The following is a 21,426-nucleotide window of genomic DNA, read 5'->3' on the forward strand; positions in this document are numbered from 1 at the left end:
CAAATGAAGTTAACACTACAAAGACTCTTCTGCATAAAATTTAGGATAACAGAAATCCTAAGCACAATCAATAAAAATTACCTTGGGAATTTGTATTTACTTTCCTATGTCATGAACTATCCCATATGCTACAAAATAATGATAGGCTAGGGACCCTGTAGTTTTCCTCAATGGCAGCTTAAAAGTTTGTGGTGTTTTAAGTAGGGATCACCAAATTCATAAAATAGATATTCCTTAAAAATTGTTTTGAATAGGAAACAATGAATATCAAATTGACTATGTCTCAAGGACTACATTTCTATATTTTTTTAGAGGAGTAGGGCATAGAGAATGAGGGAGAAAGAATCTCAAACAGACTCTGAGCTGAGTGTGGAATCCTTCGCGGGGCTCTATCCCAGGACCCTGACGATCTTGACCTGAGCTGAAATCAAGAGATGCTTAACCGACTGAGCCACCCAGGCATCCCCACATTCCAATTTTTTTGAATTCTCACTTGAAAAATTTAGCATTTACTGAGCTTCTATTTTATCCTGTAGAATTTAAAATATAAGCAATCCTCACAATTCTAAAAGATTAAATACCATGTCTCTCTCTCTCTCTCTTTTTAAAGATTTTATTTATTCATGAGAGACACAGAGAGAGAGGGGCAGAGACACAGGAAGAGGGAGAAGCTGGCTCCATGCAGGAAGCCTGATGTGGGACTTGATCCTGGGACCCTGGGATCACACCCTGAGCCAAAGGCAGATGCTCAACTGCTGACCCACCCAGGCATTCCCCATTAGTCTCTCTTTAAATAAGGGCTTTAAGGTAGAAAATGGTTACAGTAACTCATTAAGTACCAGAGCCAGGATTCAAAGTCAGAGTCAATCTCCAAAGCCAAAATTTTCCATTATTCCTTGCTGCTTAGTTTCACTAAATGATGAACATTATACTAAAGCATTAAGACTAGCAAGAATTGTAAGGCTTCAGTAATCACCTTTTCAGTGATTCAGAAAAACACTATCTCAACATAAAACTGAATCTCTACCAAGTAGCAAGGAGATCTAACCACCCTTTTTGGACTGCTATTCTGAGCTCCTGGTTTCAGAATAAGCAAGTGATAGAGCCCTCATAGTAAAATAAAACCCATAGAACTAAAATCCCTCAGATGCTCCATCAGTCTTCAGTCTATCAAGGATAGTAAAGGAGTAACTACCAATAATAAGGGGAGGAAAAGCAGGTGAAATAAAACATCTACACAGTGCATCCAGCAAGCCCACAAATCTCTTGCTTCAACAGTTCAATAACCTTGTTCAACAGTTTCTGGAATGGAACAAATCCAGGAACTCCCCTTCTTCTAGTCTCTGACCACCCTCCAACCACCTTCCAATCTCCTTTCCAAGAACAATCTCCAGGGCCAGCCAACCCCATTTTTTGTGATTAGCTCCTTATTGCTGACCAAAAATGAGCTCCCAGATTCATCATGTAGAATTATTCTACAAAGGTGAAGGCCACTGTCAACTGTCTGGTCAACCTGTATTTGCAGGCCTCCTACACCCATCTCCCTCAAGGCTTCTATTTGGACTGTTGATGATGTGACTCTGGAATGCCTGGGAACTTCTTCCTCAAGTTGGCCAGGCATCTCTTGGAAGATACAAACCAGTAGCAGCCATGCCCTTTTCTAAAACATGAAGAAGTCCTCCCAGATGAGTGAGGCAAAGCTGTGGATGCTGTGGAAGCTTCATGGCTCTGAAGAAGAACCTGAACCAGGCCCTTCTGGATATGCATGCTCTAGGTTCTGCCCACACAAATCCCCATCTGTGTGACTTCCAGGAGAGCCACTTCCAGATGGAAAAGTAAAACTCATCAAGAAGTTGGGTGACCACCTGACTAACTTCCACAGGTTGGCTGGTGGCTGGCCTTTGGCTGGGCTGGGAGAGTCAAGAATTTCTTCAAAAGGCTCACCCTCAAGCACAATTATAGGAGCCTCCAAAGACCAGCCTTTGAAGGGCACCTCTACATCCCCCTGATGTGAGAGCTTCTGCCTCTCTCCCTGCAGCTACTCAACAGCTCTTTAACCATCATAGAGCCCTCTCTCAAGTCATGGGCCAAATGAAAATAAATCTTTTGTAGCAAAATAAAAAACATTATTCATAAGTTCTGCTGTAAAATTTTAGAATATTAGCAAAAATAAAACATCCAATTTAATTTCCAAATCTCTACATGACTCCAATACTAAACTCAATCCTTTTTTTAATTTGACAGAAGTCATAATAATTCTATTTCATAAAAAAACATACCAGCAAGCGGTGGCTTATGTGAGTGAAGAGTACAGGGTACACTGACAATTAACTTGTGATCTGGAATGGGAAGCACTTTTATACCTGCATTCCTAATTAAAACAAAACAACAAAGTAAATTATATTAAAAGGACAATTTTTCATTCTATAAGCCACAGTTATCTCGATTTTTTTCACCTTTCAAATAGAACCTGAATTTTAAAATAAATTTTAGAAACAATAATGGAAATCATCAATTTAAGTAGAGACATTGCAGATAATTTCCTTTTCTTCAATAATAACAGTTACAAACTGAATAAAACAAAAGATAATATAAAATTTCATGTGCCATACCATTCACATTTTTCTGGTCTGGGTCACTTTTAGATTTTCAAAAATGTAAAAATTAAGGAAAATCAGTGATCACACTATTAACTTTATAAAATGTATATATGTGTACAATTTTGAAAATCGCCTTTCCTACCTTAATGGTATAGTTTTTTCTCGAACTCTCCCCAATATAAGACCTTCATAAGGCTTTTTGTGTGGAGAATCTAGTGGGAACACAAACTCTCCTGAATTGGTGATCTGATAGGAAGGAGACAAAACAAAACAAAATAAAACCATACATCTGTAAATATCCAGGAAAGAGTTTGTTGGTTTTTTTCCTATCGCTATACATTTCCTTCCAAAGAAAAAGAAATTATTAAACCTCTAGGCTAGTGCTATCCAATAAAAATACAATGTAAGCCACAAATGCAAACTGCATATGTAATTTAAATTTTCTCCTAATTTAAATGTAAAGTAAAAAATTTAAATTTTCTACTAACAACATTAAACACTAAGAAAAGTAACAAGAATGTGATAGAAATAATTTTAATTATATATTTAGCTTAGTCACATAACCAAAATACTATTTCAATATGTAATCAATTCAATAAGTTATTGAGGTATGTTATATTTTCTCTTTCATACCAAGTGTTTGAAACCCGATGTACATTTTATACTTAACATCAATTCAATTTTTTTTTTTTTTTTTTTTTTTATTTATGATAGTCACAGAGAGAGAGAGAGGCAGAGACACAGGCAGAGGGAGAAGCAGGCTCCATGCACCGGGAGCCCGATGTGGGATTCGATCCTGGGTCTCCAGGATCGCGCCCTGGGCCAAAGGCAGGCGCCAAACCGCTGCGCCACCCAGGGATCCCCTCAATTCAATTTTGACTAGCCACATTTCAAGCGCTGAAGAGACACATATGGCTAGTGACCATTGCTTGGACAGAACAGCTATAATGGACCAAAATATTTTAAATATCACTTTATCATCTTCCACATAAAAATCTACTTTTCATTAAAATTTATTCCTGGAAACTATGTCATCATTAATTCATTAATTCATTCAAATAATATTTACCAATTACTGGCAATGTGACTAAGTATATTATAATAAAATATATCTTATTACACTTTATAGAAAATAATGTCATTATATACTGTCAAAGCCAGAATTAGTTAAAAAAAAAAAAAAAAAGTTCAGGGACTGATAAGATGGACAATACTTAGTCTAATCCCTTGGCATTATAAATCCAGAAATTCAATTTTGTCATTGTACCCTGGAGTGATCATACTCTCAAAGACTCACTTAAAGCTAATCAAACTGAAACACAATATAATATCAATTTATTAACTAACCACTGAAATACATATTCACCATCAGAATATTCATATCTATTATCTAAGGAATCTTTTACTTAGTATCAAGATAACTAAGAAGTCAAATCAGTAAAGTCCTTTTATCATCTCTAGTGCCCAGGAGAAATAGTATCTTTTCCACACAGTGCTGTATAAATACAGGCAAATTTTTATTCTTTGTATATACTTCATATTCAATGCAAATTACTCCTTCTGTTATAATAGTACATATAGTTACCTAACAATGTTTCAAATAACATACTGTCTTTTTGTTTTAAACTCTGGGCTTATATTATCTCTTAGATAATACTACTACAAATGAATAGAATAGTCTTAGATTTTACGTATTAACATTTTACTGGATTTTATTTCAGAAGGTACCCTTTTCCTGACTTTGGCCCTCATCTTTGACAATAAAAGAACTGTCATATACAGGAAAAAATGGGGATTTATATTCCTGTCAATGTCCTACATACCAAATAAACCAAAGCAAAGCCCAAAATACATTATGAAAGCAAAGATACAACTGTTAATGTTTGCTAAGTTCATTAAAATAGGTGCAAACAAACAACATACACAGATTTTAGAGGATAGACCAAGAGACTACAAAATCCATACAAAGCACATAAAAAGAGAACTCTCCTGTCTAAAATGAATATTTCAGCTATATAAATATTAAACATTCAACTGATAACAAGTTGACTTATCTTTTAAATATGTAGGAAAGCTTTTGCAAAATTCATCTAAGTAGACGATGTATTTTTAAAAGGATGTCCAGGGATGCCAGGGTGGCTCAGCAATTGAGTGTCTGCCTTCAACTCAGGGTGTGGTCCTGGAGTCCTGGGATTGAGTCCCATATCAGGCTCCCCTTGAGGAGCCTGCTTCTCCCTCTGCCTATGTCTCTGCCTCTCTCTCTGTATCTCTCACGAATAAATAAAATCTTTTAAATAAATAAATAAATGTCCAATGGACTCTGAACTGATGCCTTATTTTTCTGTATTTTTTATTCTTCTAGTAAACAGAGAGAGATTAAAGATCATTCAACTAATCCAAGAGTTGGAATTATTTCTTTAAAAAATAGGCACAGCAGCACACAAGGTGCTGAGGTTAAGTTAAAATTTAAAACATGTAAGGTTCTTGGTTCTTTCCACCTCTTCCATCCTGGGTTACTTAGCTATTCTCCCTCCCATCCCCAGCAACATAAGAAAAAAGAAAAAGGAAAAGGAAAAACAGGAAAGAAGTCATAAAGGGTGATTGAAATTGTGGATGTATAAAGAGTAAGAAGAGGGGCACCCGGGTAGTCAGTCAATCAAGCGTCTGCCTTTGGCTCAGGTCATGATCTCAGGGTCCTGGGATTGAGCCCAGCACCTGGCTCCCTACTCAGCGGGGAGTCTGTGTCTCTTTCTCCCTCTGCCCTTCCCCCTGCTCGTGTTCTATCTCTTTCAAATAAATAAGTAAAATCTTTTAAAAAATAAAAGTAAAGAGCTAAAAGATAAAGGGTAACATTATTTCTATGTTTAGTGATAGATTCTCCAAAGTTTTTGTTTGTCGTTTTTTTAAACTATAGACATCAGAGCTTTTTAAAATGACATCCTGATAAATCCCTGAATGACTTCTCTAGGCCAGCAGTTTGGTCCTCACCTACAAAAAGACACAGAACGAAAGTAAAAAGCCTTCCAGAATAAGAAGATGTAAGTATTTAGTGTCAAAAGGAAAAAAAGTATTCGATATCAAAGTAAAAGTTTCAATTACACTGTTTTGAAGGAGAACAGTGACATGTTAAGTGTTAAAAATTAGATGTTTATGTGACTTATATGTCACACTACATTAACAAGTTAAGCTTTTAACTTACTTTTACCCAATGCCACTCAGCAACTATATCAACAGACCAAGAAGGATAAAGTTCTTCCTTTACAAAACGTAGGTGCTTTTGTCTATTGGTCACCCAAGTAATAACAAGACAGTTTGGAGCAGCCAGTTTAGGAATAGGTATCTGCTTTATTTGCAGTGGTGATAAATAACTGTACCTAAAAATAAACAGAAAAAGATAGTAGCAAAATTCACTGCAAGAAAAGGAAAAATAAGCAGAGAGAAGACCCATATAATACTGACTCCACAAAAACAAAGCTCCTATAGCTGTATATTTGTATAACTAAATATGAAGCCACAGTGACACCCAGAGGACACATTATTACATGCAAGTCAGAAATAACCCTTTTTTCATTTTTAATACTGTAAAATTGTCAGGCTTTATCATTTCTAAATATATTACATTTCAAAAATTTCACTAATAGGCTTTTCTCCCATTCAAAATTAAGCAAATACCATTGCTTGGTTTCTATGGTCTATACACAGGGACCCCATCACAGTGAGTCTTGAAACTGCTATCTCAATATTCACTATGTTTTCAACCCTCAATCTATCATCCTGCATATTCCCAATCAATTCCACCAGACTTTCTGAAACCCTCACACTTCCATTTCAAAAAATTCTATACTCTTGCACCTCACAGTCATTAATAGTATAAAGTTTAACTTCTCTTGCTAGAACCACTTCTTCTATAAAATCCAGTCTAATGTGGCCCTTTCTCTAACACTTCCAGTATATCTCATAATGCTAGTTATTCCTCTCCTTCTGTGTTTCAACCTCTCTAGCAGTTCCTTACTGTCAACCTAGGTCTTAAAGGAAGAAAGAGGAGAGAAGCAGAGAAGGTGGGGAGGGGAAGAGAGAAGAGAAAAGAAATTCCCTCGATTCAGTCTTTTTAGGTCTACAACTAAACTAAGGACTGGTATGCTTTTAGTCTTTCTACTTTCTCTCCTTTATCTTATTCCTCAGTAGATTATAATGAGATTTCTACTACTATACCTACTCTGGAAAAAAGTAAGTAACACCTTACCAGCCAAATACAATAAACACTGGAATCCACTTTTCACACATAGCAACTGTATAATGTGAGGAAGTGATTAAGTATTTTTTAAATAAGCAAATGAGTAAAACAATCCACATCTCATGCACTCAAGTTTCCTACCATCCAGACCAGTGCTCTTCCAGGAGAATAGCATTTCTTATCATCAAATTGATAATTTTAAAAAAACTACGTTTGCCACAGTATGAAAAAACATCAGGTCAAAAATTTGAAGTTTGATGTTCCCAACAACTGTAGATTTTTTGATTGCCTTCATTTTATTTAATCGGGTTCATGTGGGGTGGAGGAGAGGAATGAAATATTCCATTTTTCGTTTTAATCTACTAGAAATCACTGAGCAAATTCTAAAATATACATCTTCATCACCAAGGCAGTATTCTTACCAAAAATGTTTAACCTGAATCTAATCATGCAGAAATAATCAGACAACTCCAAATGCTAGGAAATCCACAAAAGGGGCACGAAATCTTAAAAAAGAGTCAATACCCTGAAAAGTAAAAAATGGTCAGGAGACTATTTTGATTTAAAGGAAGAAAAGAAAAATAAAGACCAAATGTAATGTATGATCCCTGACTGGAGTTTAAATCTGAAAAACAAGAAGAAAAATGTAGCCACAAGGAAACACTGAGAAGAGGTTAAAAAATGAATATATAATGTATATTTTATAATACTATTAATGATAATATTAACATTATTGGGAGTGATAATGGTATCATAGTTATGCAGAAGAGTTTCTTGTTTTTAGAAGATATGTGCAAAAAATTTATAGGTGAAAGCATGATGTCTACAATATCAGATTAAAAGAGGGGAGATGGAGAAAAAGAAACTGTACACAGATGTAGCAGAATATCAAAACCTGGCGAATCCAGAGGAAAGGTGATTCAATATGCATATACTACTTTTTTAAGATTATTTGTTTGAGAGAGTGCGTGAGCAAGAGAAAGCATGAGCCAGGGGAGGCACAAAGGGAGAAACAGACTTCCCACCAGGCAGGGAGCCCCAGGCCTGGCTCCATCCCAGGACCCTGAGATCATGACCTGAGCTCAAGAGAGACAATCAGCTGAGCCACCCATGTGCCCCATTCAGGTAATTCTTTCAACTTTTCTCAAAGTTTGGAATTTTTAAAATCAAAATTTGAGGGAAAGAAACAATATAATAAATCATTACAAAAAGATCATAAAGGGGCACCTGGGTGGCTAAGCGGTTGGGCGCCTGCCTTCGGCCCAGGGTGTGGGTATCAAGTGGAATCGAGTCTCATTTCGGGCTTCCTGCAGGGAGCCTGCTTCTCCCTCTGCCTGTGTCTCTGCCTCTCTCTCTGTGTCTCTCATGAATAAATAAATAAAATCTTTTAAAAAAAATTACAAAGATATACATAACAAGTTAAAAAAAATTTCAAAAAAATTTTTTTGAAAACTAAAAACAAAAAATTTCAAAATATGCTGCATAAAATTATCATAAAATATTATAAAAGGAATGAGTCTGTTTTTCAAAATTACAAAAGCCGCCCCCAAAGATGTTGCTTATTATGATTAAGCATTTGTTTACTTTTTTAAAGCTTCTAAAGAGTATTCAAGAATAACATATAAAAAACTATCAATTTTCATTAAAATAAAAAGCAAATGAAATATAAACTAGTATTTTAAAAAATAATTCTTAGAGAAAACTGGAACACATTACTAAAGAATATTACAAAATTGGACTTCATTCTTTTGAATTTAACACTTAGCTCTAGCAAATAAAAGTAACTGTGAACACTCTTTTCAACAAATGATGCTGGGACAACTGGATATCCAAATGCAAAAGGATAAAACTGTGATTCTAGCTACATCATATATAAAATTAAATTCAAAATGAATCAAAAATATAAACGTGAGAGCTGAAACTCTTAGAAAACATAGATGCACATCACCGTGACCTTGATTAAGGCAATAGTTTCTTTTTTTTAAAATTTTTTTTTTAAATTTATTTATGATAGTCACACACAGAGAGAGAGAGGCAGAGACACAGGCAGAGGGAGAAGCAGGCTCCATGCACCGGGAGCCCGACGTGGGATTCGATCCCGGGTCTCCAGGATCGCACCCTGGGCCAAAGGCAGGCGCTAAACCGCTGCGCCACCCAAGGATCCCAAGGCAATAGTTTCTTAAATACAATACCAAATGCAGAGAAACAAAAAGAAAAATAGGTTAAGCTGACTTCAAGAAAATATAAAACGTTGTGCTTTGAGAACACTAGCAAGAAAGTGAAAAAGCAACAAAAGAAAATATTTACCAACTACCTAAGGTAAGGGGGCCTAGTATCCAGAGTATATAAAAAACTCTTAGAAATCAACAAAAAGATAAATAATTTTAAAATGTGCAAAGGATATGAACAGTCAATTCACCAAAGAATATATACAGATGACCAAAAAGGACATGAAAAGATGCTTAATATCATTAGTCATTAGAGAAATGCAAATCAAAAAACACAAGATATCACTTCATATTCATCAGGATGGCTATAATTTAAAACAAATGAACACAAAACAGAAAATAAGTATTACTGAAAATGTGGAGAAACTGGAACCCTCATACATTTCCAGTGGGAATGTAAAATGTAAAATGACACATCCACTGTGAAAAACACTTTGGTAGTTCCTCAAGAGTTAAAGGCAGAGTTACCACGTGGTGCAGCAACTCTACTCTTGGGTATACACCCAAAATAAATGAAAACATATTATTGTCTGGAATTAGGCAATTACAAAGTCTGAAGGAAGAGGCTTTAACACTGCCTGCCCTCTCTTCTACAACCAACTAGAAGTTTGGGCAGTTTCCAAAACCACTCTGAGGTTCAATAATTTGTCAGAAAGACTCACAGAACTGTACTGAAAGGTATTACAATCATGATTACAGTTTATTATAAGAGATGACTTATTACAATTTATCACATAAAGGTTATTACAGTTTATTACAGATTAGACTAATGCCAACCAAAGGAAGAAACTCAGAGCAGAGTCTGGGGGCTTATAAATACAGAGCCTCCAATGGTCCTTTCCCATGGAATCAGAACACATTACCATCCTGGATAAATGTGTGATAATACACAGAGTATTGCTAACCAGGGAAGCTCACCCCAGCTTCAGTGAACAGAGTTTTAATTGGACATCCATTACATAAGAAAAATGGAGTGACTAACTGCCCAGGTGTTTGATGACATGGTTGGCATTTCTGGTGTGGCAGTCCCCACCCTAAGATTATTTATACAGCCAGTCTCTCAACCCCACCCCCCCACCCCCACTAACCCAAGCACACTAAAAAATAATCCTATCAGGTATAGATTCCCTCCCAGAAGCTGAAGGCAAAGGTCAAACTCTGGACAAGGCCAAATTCTTTACCACACCTGTTCACAGAAAAGCTTGTACAGAGGCGCCTGGATGGCACAGTTGGTTAAGTGTAGGACTCTTGGTTTCAGTTCAGGTCTGATCTCAGGGTTGTGAGTTCAAGCCCATGTCAGGCTCTGTACTCAGTGTGCTGTCTGCGAGAGATGCTCTCTCCCTTTCCTTTTGCCTTTCCTGCTCATGCATCATGCTCTCTCTCTCTCTCTCTCTAAAATAAATAGTCTTAAAAAAAAGAAAAAAGAAAGAAAAGCTTGTACACAAATGTTTATAGCAGCATTTTAGCCAAAAGCTGGAAACCATGCAAACACACCAACTGATAAGCGGATAAATAAAATGTGGCATATATCCATTCAACAGAATATTATACAGTCATTACAAGGAATAAAGTACAGCCCGCCCTTAGGCCAGCCCGCCCTTAGGCCTGCCCCAATGGACTGGGGCCTGGGAGCCTGCAGAGCTAAGGGGCCCACTGGGGAAGGCCAGGGGTTCCAATCTCCGGCCCTCGCCCGGGTTCCTCATGTAAATAAAGCCTTTTGTGTGGCTCCCATCCCTGAGAATAAAGGAGCCCTGGCTTGGCCCTGAGAGGCACAAAAAAAAAAAAAAAAAAAAAAAAAAAAAAAACAAGGAATAAAGTACTGATATATGCTAAAACATGGAGGAACGAACCATGAAAACAAATATCAAATGAAGTAAGCCAGACACAAAGGCCACATGTTATAAGATTCCAGTTATATGTAATGTCCCAAAAGGTAGGTTCTTAGAAACAAAAAGGAGATTAATGGTTGCCAGAGTATGGGCAAAGAGGAGAACTGGGAAGAACAGGGATTCTTTTGGGGGTGACAGAAATATTCCAGAATTAGATAAGGTAATAACTGCACAACATTAAAGTGGCTAAAATGGTTAATTTTATCTAGTTTTCAAAAACCTAGGAAGCGTGGGTGGCACAGTCGGTTAAGCACTGGACTTTTGGTATCTGCTCAGGTCATGATCTCAGGGTTATAAGATCAAGGCCCAAATGAGGCTCCACGCTCAGAGTGGAGTCTGCTTGGGATTCTTTCTCCCTCCCCCTCTTCCCCTCCATCTGTGCTCACTTGCTCACATAAATAAATGAATCTTTAAAAAAAAAAACAAAACTATATTAGCACCCTTCTCTCAAAGAACATATAATCTAATAATAAAAGAGAAAAAGGATCACTCACAATTTTAACTAAAATACAGAACAGATTGAAAGCATTAAAATTTGCTAAGAGGGTCCAAGATGTGGCACAGAAAGACTCTGAACTCACCTCCTCCCACATAATAAATCTATTCCTATATAGGGCAATTCTTCCAAAAGAAGACAGGACTGACTGCACAGCTTGTATATAACAAATGATAAAGGGGCCAATAGGGAAAAGTAGGAAAGATATGGATACAAGAACCCCACTGTTGACTAAGTGGCCTACAGTAGAGAAGGATATTGATGAGGAGCCAATGCAGACTCACCTGCCCTCAAACATAGCAGTTTAAAGGGCAAATAGACTATAAATCAAGGAAAAACATTTACTAACATTAGAGCCTCCAACAAATAGGTATAGAACCAACAGAATTTTCACTGGGGTAAGAGGCACCAGCAAGTGCCATTTTTACATTCTGCATCTACCTTCTAGTCTAAACAGCAGCAGGGTTCAAGTACTTCACCAATCTGATAGGCACACTCCAGACCTGTGGCCCACTCCAGCTCCAGCCCTCAAAGGTGGGCCAAGTGCTATGCAGTATGCCCCAAATCCCAACCACATCAGTCTAGCTCCAGCCATCCTGCCAAGGCAGCCCCAAAACAGCACCCTCCAGGACGCAACTGACCTGTGCCCACAGCACAGCACATGCTGTGCCTATGGATATATCCTGCCTATGCCCACTTCCACTCCAGCAATTCCACAGAGATGGCCACAGAATAACATGCCCCAGGACCTCCAAGCCATGCCCACTGCAGCTCCAGCCAGCCTGCCAAAGTTAGCAGGCAGTCCTAAGAGGGAAGTTCATAACAATACAAACCTACCTAAAGAAACAAACAAACAAACAAAACCCAAACAATCTAACCTAAACTAGAAAAAGATCAGTCCAAAGTTAGTAGAAAGAAGGAAATAATAAAGATCAGAGTGGAGATAATTGAAATAGAAAATAAAAAAAAGGGAACCCTGGGTGGCGCAGCGGTTTAACGCCTGCCTTTGGCCCAGGGCGAAATCCTGGAGACCCGGGATCGAATCCCACATAGGGCTCCTGGTACATGGAGCTTGCTTTCTCCCTCTGCCTGTGTCTCTGCCTCTCTCTCTTTCTGTGTGTGACTATCATAAATAAAAATTTTTTTAAAAAATTTTAAAAAAAGAAAAGAAAAAGATCAATAAAACTAAAACCTTATTCTTTTAAAACTTAAAATTGAAAAACCCCAGCCAGACTCATCAAGAAAAAAAAGGGCTCAAATGAATAATAGCAAAAATGAAAGAGAAGTTACAACTGAAGCCACAGAAATTCATAAGAGACTATGTATCACAAGACTACTAAAAAAATTATATGAAAACAAAACAGGAAACCTAGAAGAAATGGAATAATTCCTAGAAACACACAAACTTCCAAGACTGAATCACAAAGAAATAGAAAATCTGACCCATTACAAGTAATGAAATTGAATCAGTAATTTAAAAACTCCCAGAAAACAAAAGTCCAGGATCAGATTACTTCATTTATTATTCTACCAAACATTTAAAAAACAGTAACTATCCTTCTCAACTTATTCCAAAAAATTAAAGAGAAAGAAATGCTTCCAAACTCATTTTACAAGGCCAGCAGAACACTGATACCAGAATCAGACAAAGATACCACTAAAAAAAGACAGGCCAATATCCCCAATAAACATAGAGGCAAAAATTCTCTTCAAATATCAGCAAACCAAAATCAACAATACTTGATAGGATCATAAACCATGATCCAGTGAAATTTACCAACATAATATGCCACATCAACAAGAGTAAAGATAAAAATATGATCATCTAAATAGATGCAAAAAAGCACTGAATATATATAACATCCATTTATGATTTTAAAAAACCTAATGGAGAGGGTACTAAGAACATATTAGGTATAATAAAGGCCAGATATGATAAACCCCAGCTAACATAATACTCAACGGTAAAAAGCTGAAAACTTTTCCTCTAAGATCAGAAATAAGACAAGGATACCCATTCTCACCACTTATTCAACGTATTGGAAATCCCAACCACATCAATTAGGCAAGAAAAAAACCAAAGGTATTCAAATTGAAAAAGTAGTAAAAGTGTCACTACTTGCAGATGACATAATATCATACATAGAAAACCATAAGGCTCCACCAAAAAGATACTAGAATTCAGTAAAGTTACAGGATACAAAATGAACATATAGAAATCTGTCGCATTTCTATACACTAATAACAAGCTATCAGAAAGAAAAATCAAGAAAACAATCCCATTTATAATTGCATCAAAAAGAACAAAATACCTAGAAAAAATTTAACCAAAGAGGTGAAAAATCTGTACTCTGAAAGTGTTAAGATGAAAAAAACTGAACAGTAATAAATGGAAATATATACTGTGCTCATGGACTGGAAGAATTAATATTGTCAGAATGTCTACACAACACAAAGCAATCTACAGACTTAATGTAATCCACATCAAAGTACCAAAGGCATTTTTAACAGAACTAGAACAAAGAATCCTAAAATGTGTATGGAACTGCAAAATACCCTAAACAGACAAAGTGATTTTAAGAAAAACAAAGCTGGAGGTTATCATGCTCCCCGATTTCAAAATAGATTAAAAAGCTATACTAATCAAAACAGTATGGTACTAGTACAACAAAACACACATACATCAATGGAACAGAAAAAAGAACCCAAAATAAACCCACACATATACAATTCAACATTTGGCAATTCCTTTAATAATAAAGACTTGGGCAAGACTCAATCAATAGATGCTGTTATTAGTTTTCTACTGTTGCTTTCGGAAATGTCACTTTCACAAAACCCCAGAAAAGACTCAGTAACTTCCAAATTAAAGGATACTAAAGAGGGACATGCGGGTGGCAGAACAGGTTAAGCCTCCAACTCTTGGTTTCAGCCTCAGGTTATGATCTCAGGATCATGAGATAGAGCCCTACATCGGGCTCTGCACTCAGCAAGCAATCAGCTTGAGAGTCTGAAGATATTCACTAGAATGGGAGAGAAATACTTAAAAGGTTTTAAAAAGCTATTAAAAGGAAATGTCCTCTCAGTAATTAATTGAACTGATTACTCTAAGAGATGACATAAAAAATGACATAAAACAAATTTAAGATGGGTTAGACAAATTCATTCACAGCAGCTACTGAAGAAAACTATACAAGCATACCTCAGAAATATTCCAAATTCAGTTCCAGATGACCACAACAAAGCTAGTGTCACTTTAATAAAGTGAGTCAAAATAATTCTTGGTTTTCCCAGTGCATATAACAGTTATGTTTACACCATACTGTTAACAGTAAACTAAGTATGCAATAGCATTATATCTAAGAAAACAACACGCATACTTCATTACCAAAAAATGCTAACCATCATCTGAGCTTTCAGGGAGTTATCATCTCTGTTCACAGATCACCAAAACAAATGTAATGAAATATTGCAAAATGTGAAACAAAGTGAACAAATGTTGTCAGAAAAATGGTGCCAACAGATGTGCTCGATGTAGGGTTGCCACAAACTTTATATTTTAAAAGACAATATCTGCAAAGCACAATAAAGCGAAGCACAACAAAACAAAGTATGCCCATATTTTGGCAAATATTTCTAAACTTTAAAATCTGTTATCAAAGGAGGCAAAAATGTTGCTCTTTGGTGTTATATAAATATCCCTGAACTGGTTCAGTCAGTAACCTCAGTCATTAATAAGTATATTACTTTTGACATTCTTGTACCTATACACAGTTCTAGTGCAAGAGAATTATCTAATTAGGGGAATTAAAAATTGAAGAGAAAATATTTTAGTAGTTCAGACAACCTACATCTCAAAGTAATATTTTTAGCAAATGTAACCAGAATCTACAATGGACAATAGCTTTGAGAAAGCATGAGGTGGGGGTGCCTGGTTGGCTTAATCAGTTAAGCATCTGCCTTTGATTCAGGTCATGATCTCAGGACACCACATCAGGCTCCCAGCTTAGCAGGAAGTCTGCTTCTCCCTCTCTCTTTGCCTCTTCCCCTTGCTTGTGCTGTTTTGTCTCTCTTTCTCAAATAAATGAATAAAATCTTTAAAAAAAAAAAAGAAAAGAAAAGAAAGAAAAAGAAAAAGAAGAAAAAGAAGAAAAGAAAAAGAAAGAAAAAGAAAAAGAAAAAGAAAGAAAAAGAAAAAGCATGGGATGCCTGGGTGGCTAAGTCAGTTAAGCATCCGACTTAGATCTCAGCTCAGGTCTTGATCTCAGGGTCCTGAGTTCAGGCCCCATGTTGGAGTCCATGCTGGACATGAAGCCTACTTTAAAAAAAAGGGGGGGGGCATATCTAATAGACAATTAATTTACACTTACCTATTACTTCTTTTAACTGATTTGTTCTGCCATGGTGGATCTATCACAATTACATCATATGTTTTCCTACCTGAAAACAAGCAAACAACTTCAGAAAATATCTTCTGTAGGTGATTACTTTAAAAACTAAAGTGGATTTACAACAGACACGAATATAATGGAATGCAACAAAAGGACTTACAAAATTTATTCAAATAATTTAATCTAAAAATATTAAGATTTCCTTTATAATTTAGTACCCCTAGGATTTTAACATCAGTTCACCTATTGCTATTTTTGCAAAGACCACCTGAAAATAACTACAGTTCACTTAGCTGGATAGCAATCATTTGTAAATGCCCTTTATGTCTTGATAGCCATATTAATATGGTCTTTTTAAGCCTAAGTGAGGTGTTATTTTTGGTGAGGGAGGGGGTTCATTTCTTTAGCTTTTTTTAAAGTTCATTTTGAAATAATTTTGTTAAAACTGATACGAAGACCATAATATAACCTCCTCAGTTGTCTACACATCTTTTTTCCTGGCCCAGGATCCAAACCAGGATCCCACACTGCATCTGGTTGCCATGTCTCCTCATCCTCTTCCAAACTGGGAAAGTTCCTCAGTCTTTCCTTGTCATGTATGATCTCGACAGTTTGAAGGCTATTGGCCAGTTATTTAATAGAAAGTCTCTTAATTTGGATTTGGTATTTCCTTGTAATTAAATTTATATTATTAATGTTTGGCAAGAATATTACCAAAGTAATCAAAAACACGTGTCAAAATGTCTCGTTATTGTGATACTACCTTTAATCATTTGGTTAAAGTGTTGTCTACCAGGTTTCTCTAGTTTTCACTTTGTAATTAATAAATATCTTGTTAGATACTCTAAAACTGTGCAAATATCCTGTGTCTCATCTTTTCAACTACTGTTTTGAGATCTAATCACTATAATGTTTGCCAAATGGAAACTTGCTAGTTCCATCATTCCACTCACACTCATTGCCTGGAAAGGAAGAGCTGTATCTTCTGCTTTTATAAACATAGGTATATTTTGGTAAATGTACAATTTCACAAGTAATCAAAACAGTGCAAATTGCAATGAGAATGTAATGGTTTTTAAACTATTATGGTGACAAAAATCAAAAAGAGCAGAAAACGTTCAAACATAATTTTCCCTTTATTATCCTGTCACTTACCCTGAAGAATTTATGACACCGTGACATGAATAATTACTCAAGTATAACATGCATTGACAGCAATTAAAAGATTTTCCTTAATGAACTATGTCATTTAATAACTTAGAATTTTTATATTAAATATACAAATAGCAATAGCATATTAAATTGATCAGTACAGTTCTTTCCTACTGCATCTCTTAGAAATACCTATTAAATACATATAAATCACTGAGATAAACAATTGATGCAGATTAATCCATGTATTCCTTAAAATGACCTTCAGAAATAGATTATTATGATAACCATTTATAAACTAGGAAACTGAACTTCAGTTTTGTGAAATGAAAGACTAACATTAGCTTTAGAATCTAAATTCATATCCAGGTGTGTATGATGATGGACTTCAACCTTTACATTTTGTTAACATTATATAGGAAAATATTTCAAGAAATTTTAGACAATAAACTTGAACACTAGCTTAAAATGTAACCTAAAAGGCAAGGGTGTTAATATTCGTATCTGAAGTGAATCTACTTTGCCATAAGGAAAAGTTAAATAAAACTGTTTGGCCAGGGATACCTGGGTGGCTCAGCAGTTGAGCATCTGTCTTTGGCCCAGGGCGTGATCCCAGGATACAAGATAGAGTCCCACATCGGGTTCCCTCCCATGGAGCCTGCTTCTCCCTCTGCCTGTGTCTCTGCTTCTCTGTGTGTCTCTCATGAATGAATAAATAAATATTTTTCAAAAAATTGTTTAGCCAAACCCAATCGTATCCTGAATTCCTAAGTACAGAGCAGCAAATATATTTGTTTCTATGGGAACTAATTATTTTTTGACCCTTTGTTCTTAAGTACCTTTTTAAAAAAATTTTAAATGTTTTTAAATCAAAAGTCAGCATTTTAAAAGAAAAAGTCACACAGAGAAAATTGTTTATGCTACCCTCATAATGTTGATCCACATCCAGCATTCAGACTAGATCTTGACTTTTGAGGCCACAAAAAAATTACATTTTTCTAATAACATAATAATTACTTACAGTTTAGAAGTGGATGCATACAAGAAATGTCAGACAAAAGAAAACTGCTTTTGGGTGGCACCAGGTATTTCTGCCCCATTAAAGTAATCATTTTTGTAAAGCTAGAGTTGTTTTCAACAACCCGTGAAAATAAATCCTGTTCTGTAACAGATATATCTTCTTCCATCAATTGTAATGCCTGAAGTTCCGTTTCGTTCAAAGAAGGCAAATGCTTCGCCATTGCACATAATTCTGACAAATTGCAGGTATCAAGTGGTAAGGTAACAGGCTCACTACACTTGTCCCATTTTTCAGAAAGTGGATGAAGAAAGCCACTTTTGAAACCTTCTTGGATTAACTCTGAAGAGCCATCCAAAATCAGTCCCCTGATCTGTAAGAAAAATTTGTTAAAATACATTAAAAGGTCATTTATATTAAAACACTTTCTCTAAAAAATGAAATTCCTACTATGCCTTGAATATGTGAACTTATGGATTGAAATCAATATTATAAAGCTTATACTAAAATAATTTTATAATAAAATATAATGGTAAGAATATATGAGTATACCTTTTAATTGCTGTTTCTTAAATGTGGAATAAAACAAACCTCATAAATTCATTTAAAATTAAATAAACGGGGCAGCCTGGGTAGCTCAGCAGTTTAGCGCCTGCCTTTGGCCCAGGGTGTGATCCTGGAGTCCCGGGATCGAGTCCCGCGTCGGGCTCCCGGCATGGAGCCTGCTTCTCCCTCCTCCTGTGTCTCTGCCTCTCTCTCTCTCTCTCTCTCTCTCTGTCTATCATAAATAAATTAAAAAAAAAATAGAATTCCTAATCTATAAAGCAAATTAAGTTGAAATCACATTTAATATTAAATTTTTCTAGTGATCTAATTTTAAGATCAACTTACCTTTGAATTTATATTGCTTAAATTATTAAAAAAAAGTATTAAGTGAGCTATAAACAAAGTTTTGTAAAACTACAATTACAGTTAATTATAAAATTAAAACTTAAGTTCCACTTCAAGGCAAGATGTAGTAGCAGAGATCAGATTTAACTTTTCATCTGAAATTATATTTTTAAAAAGTATAAAATTATTTTTTAAAGGCTTTCAGACCTTGGATGGATGTCAACATCCATCAAGTGAACAACAGTGGTCCCAAAAAAGGAGAAACAAATAATTGCTCCCGCTTACAGCCTTGAGAAAGTTTCCAGGCAGCAGCACAGCAAAGGAGACCCATTCAGAGTCCAACAGTCTTTCTGAGTTGAGAAGATGCTGCTGCAAGTCTGGAAAGGTCAAAGCAGCTAGAGTTTGCAAGGCAGGGTATCAAAGAGGACAGAGCAACACAATTCTTAAAAGCTGCAGAAGAGTCCACTCAAGTCTACCCAAGTTCTGGGAAAGAAAAAGATGTGAAATGATCAGAGGAACAATCCACAAGGCTCCCAACCAGCCAGAATGGAAAATCTCCTAATTTACAAGGCATCAAGTGGACTACTTAAAAGGGTATTGCCTCATGAGTGGGGGAAAAAATAGCTCTAAAGATTGCTCTAGTCCTAACTAAAACACCTTAAAACAAGCTACAAAACTTTAAAAGAAAGTCACAAAAGCATCAACCAGTTTCAAAGTAACTTTGTCAAAGAACAAAGTTCAAGAATATGTATAGGAATATGAAAATATCTAGTACCCAAAAAGCTAAAATTGAAAGGACTTACAAAAAATAAAATTATCAGGTATGTAGAGAAGATACAACACATTACGGAAGAATAATCATTCAATAGAAGCATGCAAGAATAACACGGATGATACAAATAGTAGAAAAGGTTGGACTTGTAGCCCATTTAAGTGATTAGGAACAAAAGTAGAAAAGGATAATATGGTATTTATCATAACCATATTCATACATTCAAAAATGTAAACCAAAATCTGAGTATGTTAAGAGACACAAAAATTACTAAAAAAATAAATAATAGTTGAACTTCTGGAGAAAAAAGTACATACCACAGAATAATTGTGGATTGCGTTCCAGACCACCAGAATAAAGCCAAGTTATTGCAATAAAGGCAACCATTTGAAGCAACGGCTGCAAATGACTCATCTGCATTTTATAAATCAGATTATATACTCTCTTCTATGATCATTACATTTCTGTCCCTTTGGTGTAGTCTTTCTCAAAATACGGTATTTGGACTATTTCTAAATCACCTGATTGGAATTATCTGAAGGTCGTTAAAAATTAAAATTCCTGGTACCATATGGGAGACTTTGGTGATTTAGTTCCAGGCCACAATAAGGTGACTATTGCAATAAAGTGAGCCGAATGAATTTTTTGGTTTCCTAATGCATATAAAAGTTATATTTACACTATTCCATTAAGGATTCAATAGTATTACATCTCTAAAAACAATGTATATACCTTAATTTTAAAATATTTTATTGCTAAAAAATACAGACTATTAATCTTTCAGCAAGTCATATTCTTACTGCCAGAGGAGGGTCTGGTCTCTGTGTTAATAGCTCTTGACTCATTAGGTGGTGGTTGCTGAAGGTTGAGGTAGCCAAGGCAATTTCTTAAAATAAGACAACAACAAAGTTTTCCACATCAATTGACTTTTCCTTTCATAAATGATTTCGCTGTAGCGTGAACACTATTTGATAGCATTTTACTCACAGAACTTCTTTCCAAACTGGAGTCAATCCTCTCAAACCCTGTTGCTGCTTTAGCAACCAAGTTTATGGAATATTCTAAGTCCTCTGTTACCATTTCAGCAATATTCACAGCATCTTCACCAGCAGTAGATTCCACCTGAAGGAACCATTTCTTTGTTCATCTATCAGAAACAACCTCTCATCTTGTTAAAGCTTTATCATGAGATTGCAGCAATTTGGTCACATCTTTAGGCTCTACCTCTAATTCTAGCTCTCGTGCTATTCCCACCACATCTGCAGTGACTTCCTCCACTGAAGTCTAGAGCCCCTCAAGGCCACTCATTAGAGCTGGAATCAACTTCTTCCACGTTCCTGGTAATGTTGATATTTTGACCTCACCCATGAATCACAAATATTCTTTTTTTTTTTTTTAATCACAAATATTCTTAATGGCACCTAGAATAGTGACTCTTTTTCAGAAAAGTGACTCTTTTTCCATTGACTTTGTGCCCAGATCCATCAGAGGAATCACTGCCTGTGGAAGCTATAGCCCTATGAAATGTATTTCAATAATAAGATTGAGTTGAAAAAAAAAAAAAAAAGATTGAGTTGAAATTACTCCTTGATCCATGAGCTACCAAGTGGATTTCATATTTGCAGGCATGAAAACAACATACATCTAATTGTGTATCTCCATTAGAGCTCTTGGGTCAACAGGTGCATTATTAATAAGTACTACTTTGAAAGGAATCTTTTTTTCTGAGCAGGTCTTTTTTTTTTAAGATTTTAT

The 21,426-nt window shown here is 35.7% G+C and overlaps 1 protein-coding gene across 6 annotated transcripts in view; it reads right to left on the reverse strand.

Annotated features, from left to right (window-relative positions):
- The window catches only part of METTL4 (methyltransferase like 4), a 57,655-nt gene that overhangs the window by 24,331 nt on the left and 11,898 nt on the right, over window positions 1–21,426 (reverse strand). For 5 of the 6 annotated variants that reach the window (XR_005362601.1, XM_038543707.1, XM_038543708.1 and 2 more), the window contains 5 exons: window positions 18,012–18,381; window positions 15,818–15,887; window positions 5,800–5,974; window positions 2,743–2,846; window positions 2,280–2,371 (listed from right to left, as the gene is read on the reverse strand). Coding sequence is in view for 5 of the 6 variants with exons in the window: in XM_038543707.1 (XP_038399635.1) it covers window positions 2,280–2,371; window positions 2,743–2,846; window positions 5,800–5,974; window positions 15,818–15,887; window positions 18,012–18,381 (811 nt within the window). In the remaining variant the exon portion in view is untranslated. The remainder of the gene's footprint in view (window positions 1–2,279; window positions 2,372–2,742; window positions 2,847–5,799; window positions 5,975–15,817; window positions 15,888–18,011; window positions 18,382–21,426) is intronic. The other variant, XM_038543711.1, reaches the window with a different exon arrangement.

The sequence above is a fragment of the Canis lupus genome, chromosome 7, assembly GCF_011100685.1.
Source record: "Canis lupus familiaris isolate Mischka breed German Shepherd chromosome 7, alternate assembly UU_Cfam_GSD_1.0, whole genome shotgun sequence".
In the NCBI taxonomy this organism is placed as follows: Eukaryota; Metazoa; Chordata; class Mammalia; order Carnivora; family Canidae; genus Canis; species Canis lupus.